General features: G+C 35.9%; 2 protein-coding genes across 6 annotated transcripts; one reads left to right on the plus strand and one right to left on the minus strand.

The window, feature by feature from the left end:
- Positions 1 to 325: 325 nt before the first annotated feature.
- On the minus strand, positions 326 to 4069 carry LOC138925558 (platelet binding protein GspB-like). 3 transcript variants are annotated; one of them, XM_070276323.1, is made up of 5 exons: positions 3671 to 4069; positions 3300 to 3467; positions 2596 to 3196; positions 2241 to 2465; positions 326 to 1947 (listed from the first exon to the last, which is right to left on the minus strand). In XM_070276323.1, the coding sequence occupies exons 3-5, from the start codon at positions 3152 to 3154 to the stop codon at positions 413 to 415; spliced, it is 2319 nt and encodes a 772-aa protein (XP_070132424.1). In that variant the 5' UTR covers positions 3155 to 3196; positions 3300 to 3467; positions 3671 to 4069; the 3' UTR covers positions 326 to 412. The 3 variants fall into 3 exon arrangements, with proteins under 3 accessions (XP_070132424.1, XP_070132423.1, XP_070132425.1); XM_070276322.1 differs by having other exon boundaries at positions 3300 to 3563; positions 3671 to 4067; XM_070276324.1 differs by having other exon boundaries at positions 873 to 1046; positions 3300 to 3563; positions 3671 to 4049.
- Positions 4070 to 4477: 408 nt separating this feature from the next.
- Positions 4478 to 19623, plus strand: Tak1 (TGF-beta activated kinase 1). 3 transcript variants are annotated; one of them, XM_017250944.3, is made up of 10 exons: positions 4478 to 4731; positions 4788 to 5067; positions 6447 to 6746; positions 6811 to 6990; positions 7044 to 7179; positions 7255 to 7436; positions 8783 to 9226; positions 9289 to 9337; positions 17723 to 18183; positions 18817 to 19623. In XM_017250944.3, exons 2-10 carry the CDS (start codon positions 5041 to 5043, stop codon positions 19162 to 19164), a joined length of 2127 nt encoding a protein of 708 aa, XP_017106433.2. In that variant the 5' UTR covers positions 4478 to 4731; positions 4788 to 5040; the 3' UTR covers positions 19165 to 19623. The 3 variants fall into 3 exon arrangements, with proteins under 3 accessions (XP_017106433.2, XP_070139161.1, XP_017106441.2); XM_070283060.1 differs by lacking the exons at positions 4478 to 4731; positions 4788 to 5067 and adding an exon at positions 5976 to 6117; XM_017250952.3 differs by lacking the exons at positions 4478 to 4731; positions 4788 to 5067; positions 6447 to 6746; ... (3 more) ...; positions 8783 to 9226; positions 9289 to 9337 and adding an exon at positions 16457 to 16834.
- The last annotated feature ends 478 nt before the right edge of the window (positions 19624 to 20101 follow it).

The following is a 20101-nucleotide window of genomic DNA, read 5'->3' on the forward strand; positions in this document are numbered from 1 at the left end:
CAATCTTCTTCTCATAACGATCTACATACATACCTTCTCCGATTTTGATTCGATTTTTGAATGGAATACCTTAATTTTCCTATCATTCTGTCCTTAAATTTAAAATAAAAATATTTTTTTTTTGTTTTTCCTTCATGTTCTCTTTAAAACCCTTTGAAAATGTATTTTTCCCCCATATTACTCCAAATATGATGTCTTTAACTTCTACAATTCGAAAGCTGTTCTTTAACGTAATACCTTCAATGACTGCTAGATCGATTATGACACAAATTTGAGTATTTTCCTTAAAATTTTTATTAAGAACCCTTCTAATCAGTCGCCTAACTTTAACATTTTCGAAAATATTAATAACATCCTACAGTTATCGTATAAATATACAGAAAAATAAGGATGTTATAAAATCGTATGGACTTCAAAAGGCTTCAAAGTCAGCTTTGTTGAGGACACGATCATCTTGGTTCGGTCGATGATGTGGCAACATTTTTTTTCCTGCAATATCGAGGGCCCCCTCAATGATTGATCCGACAATTTTTGATTCTTGTGCGCTATTCGGCTGGGAAGTTATGTCCTTGTTTTTTCCCCCAGCTTTGGCTTTATTTTTGCTATTAGACTTGGGCTGAGCTTTGGCTAAAGCCTCGAATTGAGCCTTGTTCTTAGTTTGGTCTTTAGCTTGGCCTTTCTTTGCTTTTGAATCGGATCCCGATTCTGTGGCAGATCCTGATGATGTAATATTCTTAGCCGATTCATTGGATATCCCATATCCTAGTATTGTTTTCAAAAGATTATTATTTTCTTTACCAGATCCTTTAGATCCTTGAGTAAATGCCAAAGCAGATGCCCAAGCCGCATCGATTGCAGAGTCTAAGCCGGACTCTCTTGGATATTTCATAATAGATCCTTGAGCAGACACTGGAGCAGATTTTCGATGAGATTTCCGAGCAGATATTGGAGCAGATTCCCCAGCAAGTATCGAAGGAAATTCTTGCTCATAAGATTTGGCAGACACCCAAGCTCCTAGATCTAATTTTTTAGCAGGTAGCGGAGCACTGGAAAATATAGAAGGAAAGTCTCGATCATAAGTGGGACTAGATTTCAGGGCAGATATTAGAGTTGGTTCCCTAGCATAATTGGAAGGAAATTTTTGATTATAAGTGGCACTAGATTTCGGTGCAAATATAAGAGCTGGTTGCCCAGCAGATTTGGGAACAAATTCTTGTCCAGAGTAAGCAGATAGTGGCGCGGATTTCCAAGTAGATATTGGAGAAATTTTTGGAGAATCGTGAGCCGATTCACGAGGAGGTGGATATTCATATTCTTGACCATAAGAATCAAGTGATTCCCGAGCAGGTACTGACGCACATCTTGGAACAAATTCTTTAGCGTAATAGTTAAACAATTTGCGACCAGATACTGGAATAGATTCTTCAGCACATTTTGAAGTCGATTCCCCAGCAGATATTGAAACCAATTCTTGAGCATAATAGTGGGCAGATTCTAAAGTAGATTCTCGAGAAGATTGAAAAACGGATTCCAAACCAGATCCGTTGGCAGATTCTATGCGAAATTCAAACCCAAATCCATAATCTGGAATGTCTCTTGCAAACACTAATGTCGACTCTACAGCTGATTCTTGAGCCGATTCTCTAGACGATTCAAAAATGGATCCTGTTGCAGAGCCAGTTTCTGATCGCGAATCCGATTCCGAGCCAGAATCAGAGGCAGTCTGCTGATCTGAGGAACGAATGTGCTCCTGCTGGCGGAGGAGATGCCAGTAAGTGGTATTCGGAGCATACCGGGTCTGGTTCATCTTGTGTCGTTTAATGGCCTCCAAGGCAGTCTTGGTCTGTTCCGAGGGATTGGCCGGCAGGACGTAATATCCATCTCCGGTAGCTCCATTGGTCACAGTTAGTTGGGCCATGCGGCAAGTTATGGGGGTATCAGAGAAGGCTTTAAGGGGGGAGGTGAAGGGTGTTTATTATTATAGTAGCTACTACCTTTAATGAAGTACTAGTAACTAGTTACTAGTATGTAACAATTAATAACTATTTATTATTTTTATTAAAAACCAACCAAACTTTTCCTTAAATTTAAAAAATCTTTTAAAATATATAACATTACTAAATCAAACTAAAAACTAAATTATATATTAAGTATTATATTTTTTAAATAATTATGTATTTAAAACCAAAAATTCTGCCACTAAAATATCCTTAATAAAAATAATATCCCCAAAAACTCACCCACAAAGTGCAAGGCTTCCTTTAGCTCGATTTCCGGGTCAGACATGGGTTGCGGAGTGGGATAGTCCGTATGCGGAACTACGATTACATCTTCGCCCATGAGCTTCCGGGCTCTGGTGGAAAGGGATTTCTTGCCCGTGGTGGCTATAGTGTCCGGTATTGGTTTGCCCCTCTCGTCCCGTTCGACCTGAAGTTCCCCATTCTCGAAGCCAGGATATGGTAGTGCTTTAAAATTAGTTTTAAAAAAATAAATAATAATTTTAAGACTTATTTTTTTAAGAAATGGGAGAAAAGACTCAGGACTACTTATTTTTAAAGAAACTAATATAACTTTATGTTCATTATTTATACTTACGGCTTAAATTACTAGGATCATTGCCTCGTCGGTTGGGTCCTAAGGGATCCCAGATTTGTTCGGTTTCCCCCAGCGGTTTCCACTTTACGGAGGTCTGTGGTAAACTGAAGTACGGCCATGTCCTTGGCATTGCGCGTATGTGGTGGACCTCGTTGTCGGGACCCTCCTGGTAGGATATCATCTGACCCGGCTGGACCTGCTCGAGATCCGCCTGCATCCTGGCACATTCCAGCTCGTCATTCAGGTTGTAATAGGCCTGATGGCGCAGATAGTGAGTTTGAGTAGAAGTTTGATCCTGCATCGGCACAGTCAAGACCTGAGCGGCCGAGGGATAATGATAGTAGGTAGTTGACATCAGGCTATGCGTCTGGTAGAAGGACATATGGGGTCGGATCCGATGATGATATGGCCGCCTATGAATATACTTCTGATTATGGGGCTGCTTGAGCGGCGGCTGGGTCTGCTGTTTCTCCGAGGCCTGGCGCTCGAGATCGTCCCTGTCCCGACGGATCTTGGCGAGCACTTCCTGCTCGGCTCGCTCCTCGGGTGTCGGCTCCATGGGAGGTCCAATGAATTCCAATTCCTTTACGCCATCTGGTAACTGCCAGTATTTTTTGATATAAAATTTAATAAAAATTCCATAAGAGAATAAAGAAAGAACCAAAAACCTGATGGATTTATCTAAAAGATCTCTCTCTACTTACATGTAAATGTTCATTGGATAATATTTGTTTGAGTTCTTCCTCCAAAGCTGCAGCGGCGACCGATATAAGTTTTTCGATTTCAGGATCAGGCTCAGAAGGGGGCGGCGCTTTTTGCTGGTCGATGGGAGCCCTATTCGTGGTAACCCAAGCTGGAACCTGGTCCCTGTTCTGTTGATGAAACTGCTGATGATAATGATAATTTTGAAAAGAACCACGACGTTGGGGGTTGGGGGCCCAGTTAAGCTGCTGCATGGCTAATAGATTCTGTTTTTGGAGAGAGGTGAAAACATTTAAGAAGTCCGAGCATGTGGCGGAGATGACTCAACGAATGAGGACTAAGCTTTCATATTTTATTATTTTATTAAACTTACGGCCACTTTTTTATAAAGAACAATATTCGTCGGGGCACAAACAATTTGTAAAAAAATTACGGGAAGACTGACTAAACGATATAACGTTGAGAATTGAAACCGAATGGGGGTAACCGGAATCTCAATTTAAATCGTAGACAAATCTGACGGAATTCTCAAGGCAAGACCTAATGTTACTATTTCGGACTAATCACTATTATTTTTTTCCACCAGCTGCCCAGAATTTCGACCACCGCGAGTCCTGTAATAATAATTTCGAGGACGATGCTTAGCGATGCTTTTAGTAGAAGCTTATCCTGCACTTTCTAGATAAAAAAAAGAAAATAAAATACATATATTTTTACGCTTTTCGGGGTTTTATCACAAAGAAACCGGACAACATTAGCGAAACAAATAAAATTGAGGTATAAGGCCTTTTCTCCAACTCTTTCCCCAAACAGCAAAAATTACAAGTCACTTTGAATCCCCAGCCTACTCGATTGTGGAAATAGAATATTTTTTTTTAGAAGATTAAAGTGTTGGAAAATTAAGTGGCTTACTAAATGTGTAAGAGAGCTACACTATATGTACCCAGAGGATTTTAATTAAAAGTGTAAGAAGTATATATACTACTAGTAGTTGTGCTAGCCATATCTTTTTCCCTTTAAGTCTTTGTATTTCAAAGATATCAAAGTGGAACGAATGACTTTCTTTTATTTTAAAGTTTCCAACTTTTTTGTTAGCCTCCTAATACTTTTTAAAAACCTTTATCGATAAATAAAATACAATTTTCAGCTTTGCTTTTTCTTTCAAAGAAATAGTGTAAATATTCAGCTCAGTCGCCTTAAGCTCTTAAACTACAAATTTCAATATATTCGGTTTTAGACAACGTATCCAATCAAATTCTTTGTAAATAAAATTAAACTATAAAATTATAATTATGTCTGGAGGTGGAAGTGCTATAAATATTTTCAGATTCTTTGGCAAGAATCTGATTTCTTGCGGAGATTTTGTAGAAAAACAAAGAAAAGATATATTTGGCGAGGGATTATTATTGAAAACCATGAATATTTGGTGGACTCGTAAGTGAAAATTAATAAAAAGAAAATTTATGAATTGAAGGATTTTTTGTACGCAGAGTGGCCGGAAGTAATAAAGCCGCCATCTTCAACCGGAAAACGAGTTTGGTATTTAATGCGGAAGCCGTTAATAGATTGGCTGGCTCTGCCGAAAATTTGGTTGTGGAATTCCAGGAGCTCTTTGAAATTTTAAAAGTTATCCTCGCCGCTCCTCCACTTCATAGGCCATCTCAATCATTATTAAGTTTTATGTTAAAATTAGGTTTTTAAAAGAAAATTATCTTTGGAAGTGGCGCCATCTGGAGTCTAACCATGCAAGCTTTCACGAAAAATTATAACGTAAGATGGCGCTTAAAACGCTAACGACTTTACATATTTTTTAGTCTAATTAAATAGTGATTTAAACTAGATTAGTTTATTATAAGTTTAAAATTGATTATAACGCGAACATTTTACTATTTTTAAGATTCTTTTTTAGTTAGAAACAATAAACGGTTGGTATTTTCGGCAATCGTCCTAACTGGTCACACTGCAAAGCTAAAATAACGACCACCAAATATTTTAAAAAATATTGTATTGATATTCCAAATACTTCATCTAAACAGAAATATTTAATTACCATAAAATATTAATTTATTTAATAATTTTGTTAACTATTTTTCACTTAGTTTGTATATCAAAGACACAAACCGTAGACCTCTTGAGAAACTATCGTATTTTCGATATATTTGCATCCTTTTCATACAAAGAATATCGATATATTGATATTTTGATATATTATCAACAACCCTAGAATTAATTATTGAGAAATTCGCTGCCCGGAGAAGAACGCAACGAATCGAGTGCATGCTGTTCCCATGCTGATCCACACCGGCAACAGTTGAGGACCGTCCGACAGATGCCCAGCGGTGGACACCGCGCATCCCGTGCATCCGGATATCGTCAGTGGAATCCAATCCTCCTCCGCCTTCGCCGTCGTCGTCGCCAGCGTCTCCGTCTCCTTCACCTCCACCTCCAATTCCCGCTCCTCGATAGCCCCGCTATTCCACCGTTCCGCCCCCACGTCTTGGCCGCCCTCCTCCGTCCTCTGCGCAGCGAATATATCAATCTTTTTTTTCCATCGCCATTCGCCCGCCGCTGCCACCAGCATATCACCGCCGTCGCTGCTGGTCGATACAGAACCACGCCATCATCCACCTACCACCTACCAACAGTTCCTTGTCTCCTTGGCCGCTCAACTTGTCCACAAGCCGTTCTTAGGAAAGGAGGAACGCAGAAGGGTCGCCGGATTGGGAGAGCGGAGGCAGCTGCCGCCAGGAGATGGCCACCGCATCGCTGGACGCTCTGCAGGCAACCTACGTTGACTTTAACGAGATAAGATTCGAAGAGGTGCGCATTCAAGGGGTCGTCTTGAGGGTCTGGTTAGGTGCTGGGCCCTAGGCCAGACTTAGTTGCCTGCTAATGCCTGTAATATAGTTTACAAACTAAAATTCTTAGACTTAAGGGCTTTTTAAGATCATTTCTATCTTTTTAAATCCAACATAACTTAAATTGTGAAGATTAGATGCCTTTCGGTTTAATTTCTCATAGATATTGTTCCTAATTATTATCCTATTATTTAAAATTACTAGAAAAATACTACCTTTCCCAGCAAGACAGACCTCCTAGGAACCTTCATAATACAAATATTTCTTACCTCCTATACCTTTCACACACAGAAAGTCGGTCATGGGTCCTACGGAGTCGTCTGCAAGGCTATCTGGCGAGACAAGCTGGTGGCAGTCAAGGAGTTCTTCGCCAGCGCCGAGCAAAAGGACATCGAAAAGGAGGTGAAGCAGCTGTCGCGGGTCAAGCACGTCAACATCATTGCCCTGCACGGCATCTCCTCTTACCAGCAGTCCACCTATTTGATAATGGAGTATGCCGAGGGCGGATCACTGCACAATTTCCTGCACGGGAAGGTGAAGCCGGCCTACTCGCTGGCGCATGCCATGAGCTGGGCGCGTCAGTGTGCCGAGGTGGGCTTATATATTAACACCATTCCGTGTCCGATTTATTCATATTTTCTCTTGACTTTTCTAGGGACTGGCCTATTTGCATGCCATGACACCAAAGCCGCTGATCCATCGTGATGTTAAGCCACTGAATCTTCTGCTCACCAACAAGGGACGAAACCTGAAGATCTGTGACTTTGGCACCGTCGCCGACAAGTCCACCATGATGACGAACAATCGTGGAAGTGCTGCCTGGATGGCACCAGAGGTTTGTATCAAAGCTTACACTACAATAGAAAGCTAGTACATCCTATATTTCAGGTCTTTGAAGGATCGAAGTACACTGAGAAGTGCGACATTTTCAGCTGGGCGATCGTACTGTGGGAGGTTCTGTCCCGAAAGCAGCCCTTCAAGGGCATCGACAACGCCTACACCATTCAGTGGAAAATCTACAAGGGTATGACTTGCTGATAGTTACTTTTTTATCTGTCTATTATATATATATATATATTTTTGTATTGTTACTAAATAGGTGAACGGCCGCCCTTGCTGACCACCTGCCCCAAACGCATCGAGAACCTGATGACAGCCTGTTGGAAGACAGCGCCCGAGGACCGGCCTTCGATGCAGTACATCGTGGGCGTCATGCACGAGATCGTCAAGGACTATACGGGGGCGGAGAAGCCCTTGGAGTACACGTTTGTTAATCAACAGGTGAGTGTGACTTGGGTGTTTGTGTTTTCTTGAGTGTTTTAGTGGATTTTATTTACCTTTTTTGAAAGAAACTTTAATTGTAATCAAAATTGTTTACTAAATTTTTTTACATATTTTTAGTCTTGTTTGAATATATAATTTAAAGTTTAGAGGCATTTAGGTTTCTTTTTGAGGCTGATTCTTATTCTTATTAAAACTCTTATATGTATTATGTTCTCTAACAAAATGTTTATCCATTAAAATATATACATATATATCTTAGGGATATTATTTATTTATTTGTTTCCTTAATGTATATATCCTCACATGGCTACTATATAACCTTTAACATTCCCCTTATCCTCTAAAACTGACCCTTTTAGCAGTCCCACGTTAACCATTTTTTTCTACAAAATTATTTCTATCTGTATATTAAAAAAAATAATTTCTTCTCAAAATATGATGGTTCCTATGCAATTGTTTAATATTTTAGATTGAAATTAAAGGTATTTATAAAATTAAGTTGAATGAAATTTAAAAAGAAAATAAAAGTGTTCTATAATTTCTAGAAAGTTTTAAGGGATCATAATAGATTGAATAATTTAATATAAAAATATATAGTATACGTACATATATATACAATTTTAGGGTGTAAATAAAAAAAATAATAGCTTGGTTAGACTTGAAAACTAGTCTTCCTGGTTTGGATTATAATTTAAAGATTATATTTTATACAAATACTCATATTTACATATATATTTATTTAAAACATTTCTCCTTAACAAGAACTATAACATTCATTATTTTGGAATTATAAATCAAAATGATTCGGGAATATTAAAATTTATTTTATTTATTCTTCAACCTGCTAAAAAATGGTGTATAAAGTTACAGGCTAAAAAAGAATTGTACGATTGAGAGAATTTCAGAATTTTTTAATTTCTCACATTTTTTCTTGTTTTTAAATCAAAATCCAAGATTTAATTTAAGAATTTAATTTGTAATTCTTTAAAATATACTTATGGCTATAATTGGCTTATAATTCAAAAATACTTTTTTTGTACAAGAAAATGTTCTAAACCTAACAAAGCTATATACACATGTTTACTAATGAGTTAAATACTTCTTAAATAGATTTTTAAAACTTCCAGGTAGAATTTAAAACATCAATTTTATTTTTAATCATGTTTTGTTTTTAATTCATTTGAGATAAATTACCTAATTCTGTTTTTAAAATTAAAATACCCCTTGATGAGAGTTTATTATCTCCCTAGAGTTCTCATAATTAATAAAAATTAATTATTATTAATTAATTTAAAAAAAAAACGTACTCAACTTACTTAATTTTATTATTCTATTTTCTTCAGATTGTCACCAAAGATAGCGACGGCACGGTGGCCGCCCAGCCGGACAGCCTCAGTTCGCTGGAGGAGGACGACGAACTGAGTCTGTCCACCACCCAGTTAACACCCACATCGGCGACGAACGCCAATGTGAACGCGAAAGCAATAGCAGGCATCGGAACTGCAACAACGACGACAACTAGCTCAATGACCGAAAATACCTCATCAACAACATCATCGGACGTCACGCCGACCAATTCGGGCCACCTTGACAATAATCCACCGGTATTCTATATGAGCAGCAATCGCTGGGACGCCATTCCCGAGGAGGAGAGCAACGAGAGTCGGAACGATAGCTTCAATCTCACCTCCTCGGCCGAGGCCACCCAGCGGCTGGAGACGATCCGGAACGGTATGATCCGTATGGCACACACACCGCTACCGGAACTCTCACTCGACGTAATGGAGGTTAGTCTTTTTATTTATCTCGATGGCTTCTATATTATTGATGTCCTCTGTATCCTTGATAGAATGGCTTCGATCTGAGTCGCAGCGAAAGCAGCAGCAGCAGTACACATGGTGAGTTATTTCGATCTAATTTTTATATTTAATTTAATGCCACTTTTTTTTGTTAACAAAAGAATATATGAAACTGGTCTCTTTTATTTGATTTTGTCATTAAACACTCTTGGATCTTCGAGAAAATAATTATACAATATTTTATATTTAAAAAAAACTTAGGACTTAGCTGAGTTCGCCGAGGTCTAGTTAGGAGATTTAGGGGCATCTGTATAGTCTACATATTTATGAATATACAGGTAGTAGTGATCGTGTTTCCCTCAACTTGGGTCCTGAATGATACTGAAATTTCAGAAATTCCATTTATAAATTAACAAAAATTTATAATTTTATCGGAAAATTTATTTAATATTTGAATATTTATAGGATTACATTTCGAATCTCAAGAATAAATATTTTTGTATATTTGTATATTCAGTATATTTTCTAATAATCTTTCATTTTCCAAAGTTAATTGAAAAACCGCTGTTGATTTTAGTTCTTTCTTCGAATTAATACTTTTATAAGATTATCTTTGGAGTAAGAAGTTGGATTTCTTGGAGGATGTCACCATAGTGCCGTGGATATTGATCTGGAAGAGCTGAGAAATACGATATTTAATTTTGAAAATAGTTTTATTCTACCGATTTTACCTTTGGCTTCTGTTTTCGGCTTTGTCTGATTATAAAAATGGGGCAGTGGAGTTGCTAGGACTTCTTCAGTAGTTACCTCCACTTTCTGTGTTTAATTTTATAGCGAATTTCCATTCAATATTATTTTTACCAACTTGGCCAAAAGCTTCGCTAATTGATCCAGCTTGATCTTTTAGTAGCCTTCCTAATTTCCTTATTTTGTTGATTTAGAATCTAAAACGTGGACTGTGGAATTTGAATTTTTGAGTACAAGGATACATACTCCTCTCCTTTGCCAAAGTTCTACAGGACTCTTTTGCGACTGATCCTGAAATATCTGAAATTTTAAATGTTGTAGTGTTTTCCGACCTTTTCAAGCTTTTTCCAGTGAAAACTATAATTTTTGGATTAATTTTTACATATTTTATTTGGCAATTTTATTCGAAATAGTACGAGTATCGTCTTTTTTTTATTTTTAAAATAAAATATTTACATTTTAGTGCATATTTATAATCTATATATTTTCTGAAAATTTTTCCTTGTCCAAAGTCCGTTTTAAAAGGCGGGTTGTTTCTTCAATTTGTTCTTCGGATCAAAATTCTTATTCGTCCATTTGTACTTGTGAACAATCTATCCAGCAATGAAGAAATATAATTAAAAGAAGAAAGGAAAGCTAATTTCGGGCGGAGCCGAAGTTGATATACCCTTGCAGTTAAAACCGGATATACATACATATATCGCAAACATCGGATGTAATCGGATATTATAACATAATAATACACACCTGGTATCACTCATACTAGGATCGAACCACCAGCCAAAGCCGCCCTCCTTCGCCAAATTCCGATCAGGAACTCCATCCTCATCCCGATCGAAGGTGGAAAATTTGGAGCCCTGCTTAAGGCTTAACCACGAGTTGTGAATTCCAGTACAATTGCCAATATTTTTTAGCATATATCCTTCGCTTTGGTTGCCCAAAACAATGTTGTCGCATCTTTTACCGACTATTCCTTTGGTATTTATAATCATATCAAAAGGCTTTCCATTCGATAGAAGGTGCCATCGTTTGAGGCCAATAAAGTGCTCATCTCCCCACCTCGTGCCGACATCTCCAAATCCACGTTCATAATCCTCAAACGAGCGATTAAATTTTTGTGAGTGGCCATATCTACCATAAAAAACCACCCAGCCAGGTCCAATATCCGTATATGAACAACAAACCACTTTAAACGGGTCTGAGCCTGGAAGTTGGATTTCGTGAAGGACTTTGTATTCCGTTTGGTTTCGTGGACAAGGATCTGGAAGATCTGAAAAAAGTCGATGTTTTATTTTTCAAATGACTGGATTCTGCTAACTTACCTATGATTTCTGTTTTCGGTGTAATCGGATTACTAATACTAGGCAGTGGAGTTGTAGGGACCCCTCCAGTATTTACTTTTGTTTTATTTACAGTATTATCAGTATTTACAGTATTTGCTCCATTCTTTACTATTTCTCCCAACTTATCGATGTTTTCGCGGAACTGATTTGTCAACGTTGCAAGTTCATTTGTTTTCTTTAGGTCACTAATTTGATTTTTTAGCAGGTCGATTTCCCCATTTTTTTGATTAATCATCTGCTCATATTTGACTTCACTATCTTTAAGTTTATTTAGCACTTCCGAATGCCTTCTCTCCAAGTCCGAATGATCCGTTTTGAACTTTAATATCTCAGAATTTTTTTTCTGACCCTCGTCCTGCAACTCGAAATGCCTTCTGACCAAGTCCGAATAATCTTGTTGGCATTTTGATATCTGGTCATATTTTTCCAGTCCCAACTCGGAATATCGTTTCTGAAGTTCCGAGTAGTCTGTCTTGCACTTTAGGAGCTGCACATCTTTCTCGTTACTTTTCTCAAAATATCGAAGTAGTGGCTTGACGATAGGATAGCACACGGAAGCACACTGGTCCTCTTGCTCCTCCGAGAGATAGCAGGACTGTGGATATTTAATTTCAATTAATTTTTAAAATAAAGAAACACTCAAAACGGCTATTACTTCTTCAGATCCCAGGGAGGCAGAAATTAGGAAACACGCAGAAATAAGGACCACTGGGAAGATCATCTTGTATTATTTTGATTGAAAGAAACTTGCTTCTAAAGAAATCACTAGAAATATTTCAACTGATGCTGCGAGTCTTGAAGATCCGGCTTTTTAAAGCCATCCCCGGCCTTGAGCTTTAGAGTTTCTGATAAGGAATTGGCGAATACCCACACATATAGAGAACCCCAAAAATATTCCACAAAGAGAAAGCGTCCGGATGGAAAGTCAAAGGTTATTAGAGATTAGCGATAATCGAACAGCAACAAGAAGTTTATTATTATATTTTTAATTATAATAATATTTTTTTCTCTTGCCCCAAATGAAAAGTATTTCTTAGGTGATTTCAATGACAAAGTAGTCTTCTTATCTCCCATTTTAACGATTGAAATATGCTGTTTAAACCCAAGCTTGCAAAAATTGTTTCCAAAAAATCGATCGTATCGTATTTTTTAAAAATTTTGTTAGTTAACTAGTTAACTTTTTTGTTTTATATTATATTGTGTTATTTAAATATATTTGGTTTCTGTATATTTTAGGCCCATAGTTCTTTATACAAAATGTACACAATTATTCATGAAATATTTTACTTTAATATTAAATGTGTTTCAAATTATTCCAATAAATAGGTAATATTAGTATAATATTTGTAGATTAATATTTTTTAATAAAACAACTAATTAAATTTTTCATATAAGATATAAATCTTGTTTAATATACATTTGAATGTAAAAAATCCCTAACTAAAAAAAAGCAGAATCCTTATATTTATATACCTCTAACAGGGTATATCCTAGTCGACTATAGTCTACTTCTTTTATATATAACATATAGAGCACTCTTACTTGACGCATTGTGTCATCTTCTGTGGCACGACAGCTGTTGGCTCTTTGGCCTTTTTTTCCGCCGTTTTCGCCGTCTTAACCATTTGGCTCTCGGCCCGCTCGTCGTCGTCTCAGCCACAAAGGTGACGCATTTTGTTGTGTGTAAACAATGCTAGTGCCGTCTCTTTCCTGGGCAGCATAGCCCATCTCTGTCTAGCTGGGGGACTGCACTGCACTGTACTCAATGTTTTGTTAATTAGCCAACGCGGTGTTTTCATATAGTGTATAGTTTTCTCTACAATATATAATGCATAATGCACTAGGAATCTTTTTGAACATTATTCAATTGTCAATGTCTCTGGCGGTGCGGCTGCATAAATTATAAATATTTAGTGCGCTCATTCGGATCAGCGGACATTTAGCTGCGATCCTTCAGTCTTCGACTTGGGTATAAATAGTTTGGGATAGAGGTTAGCAGATGGCATATTTAAACCCTGGTTCTTGGGGCACAAAATAACGTTTCAGTTTTTTCGATGGTTTCCATATTTTTTTTATTTTTTTATTAAATATTCGTATCAAAAATATATTTTTTTAAAATTTAAGCTCTAAAAAAATATATATGAGAGTATATCTATTTTTTTACACATATATTTTACTTTAAAAATTTTAAATTAATCCTTAAGAATCCTTAATCCCTATTTAAGATCTTTTTTCAAAAGTTTAGCTTCAATTCAAAATTATTTTAAGCTTAAACAATGTCTTTTTTAAATACTCAACAATTATTATATATTTTGAGATTTATTAAATTTATAGATAAACATATTAGTATAACTTAAAATGGAATTAAAGTACATATAACTTTAACCTAAACATAGACTATCAAAAAATTAGTTTTTTTTTTAATTTTAAATTAGTCTCCATAATTTTATTTCTTAAACCATTTAAATATTGTTACTCATATTGAGATTATTGATATGCACCAAACGAAACGAAAAAAAAAATAAACTGCTCCTAATGAGTCATCAGAATTGTTTTTCTTTCAATAACTATATCATATTTCCTAAGAGCTGGAACTTGTATAACAAAAATATGAATTTAATATATAGATGAAAATTAAAAATTGTTTATAAAAAATTAATTGGGAGTCGAATACAAGACTTAACCTTTACTGATAGTTCTGGTAAACTTTTTTCAAGTAATTTAATTTCCATTTTTTAAAAAGTCAACATGAAAACGATTTAGACGATAATTAATTCTATATTTTTATAAATAATTATTTAAATTATTATTTAATTAAGTAAAGTAATAATTTAATAAAATAAAATGGGGTTCTTTTCAGAATCAAAGATCTCACATCAAAGACATCCCTCATATTTGTTGACCCTCTATGACCTAATGACCTAATATACCCCCTTCAAAGCGGCTTAATTTTCCCAGGGTATCAGCGCCAAATAGTTGCACAAAATTTCGCTGCACAATTAAATAATTTGTAATTTGTTAGCTAGCCTGGCAATTTCGGGACAGATTTATAGCCAAAGGCATGCTCCGTCGCTGCTGCCTTCTAGAGCATAAACAACAACAACACCTCTCTTTAAAAAAAAAGGGGGGTCTGGTTGAAAGACAAAAAAAAAAAAGAAAAAGGAGACGGGGGGAAAGCACACATGACGATGCCGAGATGCCTCTGACCAAAAAAACATGACTCACCCGGCAATAATCTCACTTTTATTTTGATTTCGTCTCTCAAATACACAAACAAAATAATACACACTGTGTGTATAATATATGTAGAGATCAGAGATATATATCTTTATATAGATACATGTACGAAAAACGATTTGTATATTTAGTGGGAGAAGTCGAGTGGTAAAATCTGATTTGACTTTTCGGGTTGTCAGAGACTTACAGAGACATAGCCCCCTCCGATCACCACCTCCCCTACTATATTCTATATACCATAAACTATATCTTCTGTATAATATATAGACTATTTAGTGGTAATATATATTATAGATCTTGTAGTACTCTTTTGAAAAATGTGTAAAATAGTAAATGCATCAACAATCAACTAGCGATTTAAATATATTTGGTTTTCTTGTTTTTCTGTTTGAACACCCCTTAGTATACCCCTTAGATTTTTCCGATCCGATCTGCGAGATTTCCCAATTGCAAAAAAATGCCAAATGGATTAATCATCGATTTTTCGATCAATGTTCATCGCATCGCATCGCCTCGCAATGAGTTTCAATTTGAATTTGAATGATTCTTCCCGCAATTGGCTGTTGGTTCGTCATGGAGCTGGGTGGGTGGTTGTATAAAAACCCTATATATCTATACATATATCTATATCCGTATATATATTTGTATCTCTATGGGGAAATCTCCATGGAAAGTGTTCCCTTGAAAGGTCTTTAGAGGGTGACTAATAGTCAGTGTTCTTTGCCGCTTTTTCTGTTCATCATTTTCCGGGAAACCATTCCATTTCAAAGGTGTTGCTAAAATAGGTGTCTCCTCTAAATTATGGCCATTAAATGATTTATTTATTTATTTTTTAATTTGATCAGATTCTGCGAATTTTTATAAGATACTCTTTTAAGAGTTACTGGGTGTTTTAAATCGCTTGTGAAAATATTTCCTATTCTTATTTTTTTTGATGGATTTTATCAATTTTAACATTTTTCAAATATTCTAAAACAAAATGTAGTATTTTTAAGTTATCTTAAAGCTAGAAATTATTTAAAAAAAAACTTCTTTTTCTTTTAATTATCCTAATTTTAATACTTAGTTTATTTTATTGTTTTTGTAAATAAACTATTCCTAATATTTAATATTAAAATTTCTGTTTATTTTTCCTGTTATTTAAACGTTTTTAAATATTTGTTATGTGTGGAATGGAATTATGAAATATTAGTTATTTTACAACTCCTGTTTTAATTTAAATTTAAATTACCAGATTCTTAATATTTCGTTTTTTTAAGGCCAACAAATTTATTTTTTTGATATTAGCCAAAAGACAAAGAAACCACTTTACCCACAAAGCCATGACCAAAAAGAAAAATCTGTTGGGCGTTTTCCGCCCCGCCGGCACTGGGAATGATGCCACAGATTTTTTGGCCGCGTCATCAGGTGCTTCCCTGCTACCCCATCTCCTCCTGCCCCCTTTTTTGCTGCCCCCTTCTTGGGCCTGCAGCCCCCTGCCAAACCCTCGAATAGACCATTCGATCTTGCCACGTCTGCGAGGCATTTAGAAGGCAATCCCCGGCGAGAGTTTGTTTGCTTTTTGGCGGCGGATGCTAGATGCTAGATGCGATGTGTGGATATGGATTTGTGGCTCTACAACAGATGTGTGTCTATGTGGGGGCCACTACCAGTATGACTGTGTGTGGCTGGGGAATCGGGGAATCGCCTCGCCATCCCCGATGGGCGAGTCAGTCTGCCTCCGAGAGCCGTGCGTTATTGAGTTTCTCACCGAAATGTTCCGGACGGAATCTGGGCGGACGGATGCTACCAACGCGACACTTCAACAGACACTCTTATCTCTAATATATCCTTAAATCAAAATTATTATTTTCTAGTTTTGTTTTTTGGGTTTTCGCTATCTAAGAAAAGTTAAGAAAAATAAAAGTGAAAAATCAGCAATCAAATTGCAAAAACACGTCATCCCACAAAAGAAAAACATCAGGAAAATTCGGAGAGTGATATTCCCCCCTAAAAACCTAAAAACAATGTGAAGGATTTTCGTTTCTCTCGGTGTTCGTGAAAGGCATTTAATGCTCTCCCTTGATTCGCTAACAAAAAAAAAAAAATGATCTAGCCAGTGGTGGTGTCTGGCAATCCTAAAAAACAAATCCAATTCAATTGAATTCAAGTCTAGACATTGTAGTTCGATCCGGCAATCGAACCAAGTTCTTTGAGAAAATGTGCGATACCAGGGCCCTGATTAACACTAAACAGACCAACGATCTGCACAGTTGTTGGATCATATATAGTAGGTTTTAATATTTAGTCTGTATTTTATTTTTATAACGATATAGTTTCAAAGTAATATTAAATATTAGTTCAAAGAAGTGTTCAATATTACTTTTATACTATTCAATCAATCCTTTAAACTATTTTATTTATGGCCTTTAGATCAAGTTTTAAAAAAGATGTATATTTTATTAAAATAATTATAGAATTAAAAAGCAATTTAAGGGTATTAAAATTTATATGAAACCCTTCTCCTATACCGTTCTTTAAAATGCATTAAAATAGCTTCTTACTTGACTTTTTTTTAAACAATATACGAATATTTTGAATCCAAAATAATATTAATTACGGTTTAACTAATTTTATAATATTAATCACTATTTGAATAAACTATAAAATAATTACTATTTGAATAAACCAGAAATTAAAAACTAAAATTCATACAAAAGAGACAATAAGGTTTTTTTTTAAATCAAAGATTTGTATTGTATTTCTTTAATATTTTATTTCAATTTATTTCTTTATACATTTAAGAAGTTTAATCAACGAGAATCTGAATCTATTTAAATGTTTTTTTTTTTTTAATTTTTCTATAGTTTAATTTAAAACTTTTCCCTTATTTCAATAAAAATAGAACAATTTTTGTGTGAAAGTGAAAAGTGTGTGATTTTTCGGGAATTTCGAAAACCAAATTGTTTGGATTAGTTGGCAAAAAAAAATTCCACATTTTATGTGGAACTAATTTAGGCACACACTTGGGATCCTGAAATAGGCGGGCTTCTTGTAAATATTTGTTTTCTGGATTTAAAAAATACAAACATTTACAGCTAAGAGATTCTCTTAATTTTTAGTATAATTTAAAGTTTAACCAGAAGAGTTTTAATAGAGGGCACATTTTATTTTGCAGCTAAGAGCGATGGACGCGAAAGACTCACGGTGACGGACACCAAGCCGGTCATCATGACCACTACGGATCTAACCAACAACAACAACAACATCAACAATAATGTCAGCCATCTAAACAACGGCCTACTGAGTCATGCCGAGGATGTGCATCAGGATCAGCATCAGGATGCGATTATCAATTCACTGGACGTATCTGGGTCCGATGCGGACGAGGACGAGAACGACGGAACTGCCCAGTCGCTGGCGGAGATCCTCGACCCGGAACTACAGCCCGAACCACCGATACCAAATAATCCCGAGTCTCAGACCATATACCGGGAGCATCGGCACATGGCCAAGGAGTACCTGAGCGTCGACACCAATCTGTACTATGCGCAGGACTTTAAGGAGAAGCTCATCGTACAGATGGATCGAGCCGAGCGGGAGCAGAAGCAGGAGCTGCTGCGCAAAATTAATCATAAGGTGAGAACTGGTCTGAGGAAAGGAATGGGAAAGGGGTAACACCTAGTACTGGAGCTACTACTCTAGGGAGGTTTTTTGTTCAATTTGGAGTTATTTTTTTTAGACGAGTATTCTAGTTTTTAGATGTGATATCCGGTACTTATCCGGCCTATTTTGGTTAAGTAAGGCTACTTGATAGTTAAATTTTTTTATTTTAATCCTAAAGGTCTTTCTTTAGAATCTTAGAATCTTATCCCTGATATCCCAGTGATACCCGGTACTTATTCTGCCAATTTAAGCATTCAAATATTATAATTGTATGTTTTTATTTCAAATTTAAAGGTTCTTTCTTCGACGTTATATTTCAAATTTATTAAACCTATACAAATTGTAGAATTCTTAGAAAAGGTTAAAGATTTTTTTTTGGGATAGGAACCCAGTTTTATTTCCTTTGCCCTTTTAATACCCATGCAGAGGGTATGTCCTATACCTATTTTTATACCCTATATCCTTGTTAGCTTACCTTTCTTGTTATAGCTTCGATTTGGATCAACTTCAAGCTATCAACTTCATAGTATCCTTTAAAATTGTACTATAAATACAAAATTCCAAGAAAATATATAATTAAATTATTAATTAAAAAATATTTTACAGGAGGACCTGCAAAGTCTCTTCAATAACCTGCAACAGCAGTGGCAGAAGCTGCCCGCCGCCCAGCAACTCCAGCACGGCCATCATCCGCATCCGCACCCCCACCAACCGGGACATCCACTTCCGGCCCCTAACCCACATGCTCCCCATCAGCTTCAGCATCCGCATCCGCATCCCCACCAGCCACAGCCGACGCACTTGCATCTACATCCTCATCCGCATTCGCATCCGCATCAGCATCAGCAACCACACCAGCTGGAGGAGAGCGTCGGTGGAGCGGTGTTAGGGGGCACAACCGATTCGGTGGAGAACGATGGATGGGTGGTGATCCAGCCCCACTCCAATGCGTAGTGGTTGGCGTTATCTTGGCTGGATTTTAGGCTGTAGGATCTTGAAAACTTTAATCTGTAGTCCGTATATCCTAAAATGTAATCCTCTGTAATCCGTAATGTGTTATCCATAAATTTATAATTCTATCTTTAGACATATATTATAAACAGCACTCTCTACGTTTTTTTTTTCTTTAATTTTAAATTTTTCTTCAGCGATTATTCGTTTTAAGCAAAAAAAAAAAAAGCAAACAAAAAACATTAAATTTTTCGCTCTTTTTGTGTATTTAAGTTTAAAAGTTTTCGTCCGAGTGTTTCTTCTGTTTTATCACAAATAAGTTAACTTTAAAGATAACTACAATTTAGGCTTTAGAAACTGTACTATATGTATTAATTAAAAATCGCATATAATCTATATATTATCTGTCCGAGGAAGCTGACAAGGAGTAGACCAAAAAAATATAAAAACCATCGAAAGCAACGATTTTCATTTATTGTCCTTTTCTTTCCTTTTTTTTCGTAAAAAAATAATCATTTTGTGGTTGCTAAAAAAAAAATACAGAAATAAACTGCCACTGATAATTTGCATTCAAAAAGTTAAAAAATTGTTTGATGAATAAACTGCCATTGATTGAAAACTATATGCTTTTGAATGTTTCTAGAATCTAGATATATCTAGAATAGATATATTCTAGAATATTTAAGAAGTTTGGTAACACTACTTCTAAACCTTGGTCTTTGAATAACAGATCTCTTAATTTTAAAAGCTTATAGTCGCTTGGAGTAATAATTTTTGGAGATACTACCCAAATAAGTAGTATATTAAATCTATAGTCTATAGAAAATCCATTTTAAATAAGCCTCTAATACCCCTAATAATACGGAAACCCCAACTAAAACTTTATATTTCAGTTTCTTATGAGATGTAGTTTTAGAGATTAGTTCCACGTGGAAAAATT

The sequence above is a fragment of the Drosophila bipectinata genome, chromosome XR (assembly GCF_030179905.1).
Source record: "Drosophila bipectinata strain 14024-0381.07 chromosome XR, DbipHiC1v2, whole genome shotgun sequence".
Taxonomy (NCBI): domain Eukaryota; kingdom Metazoa; phylum Arthropoda; class Insecta; order Diptera; family Drosophilidae; genus Drosophila; species Drosophila bipectinata.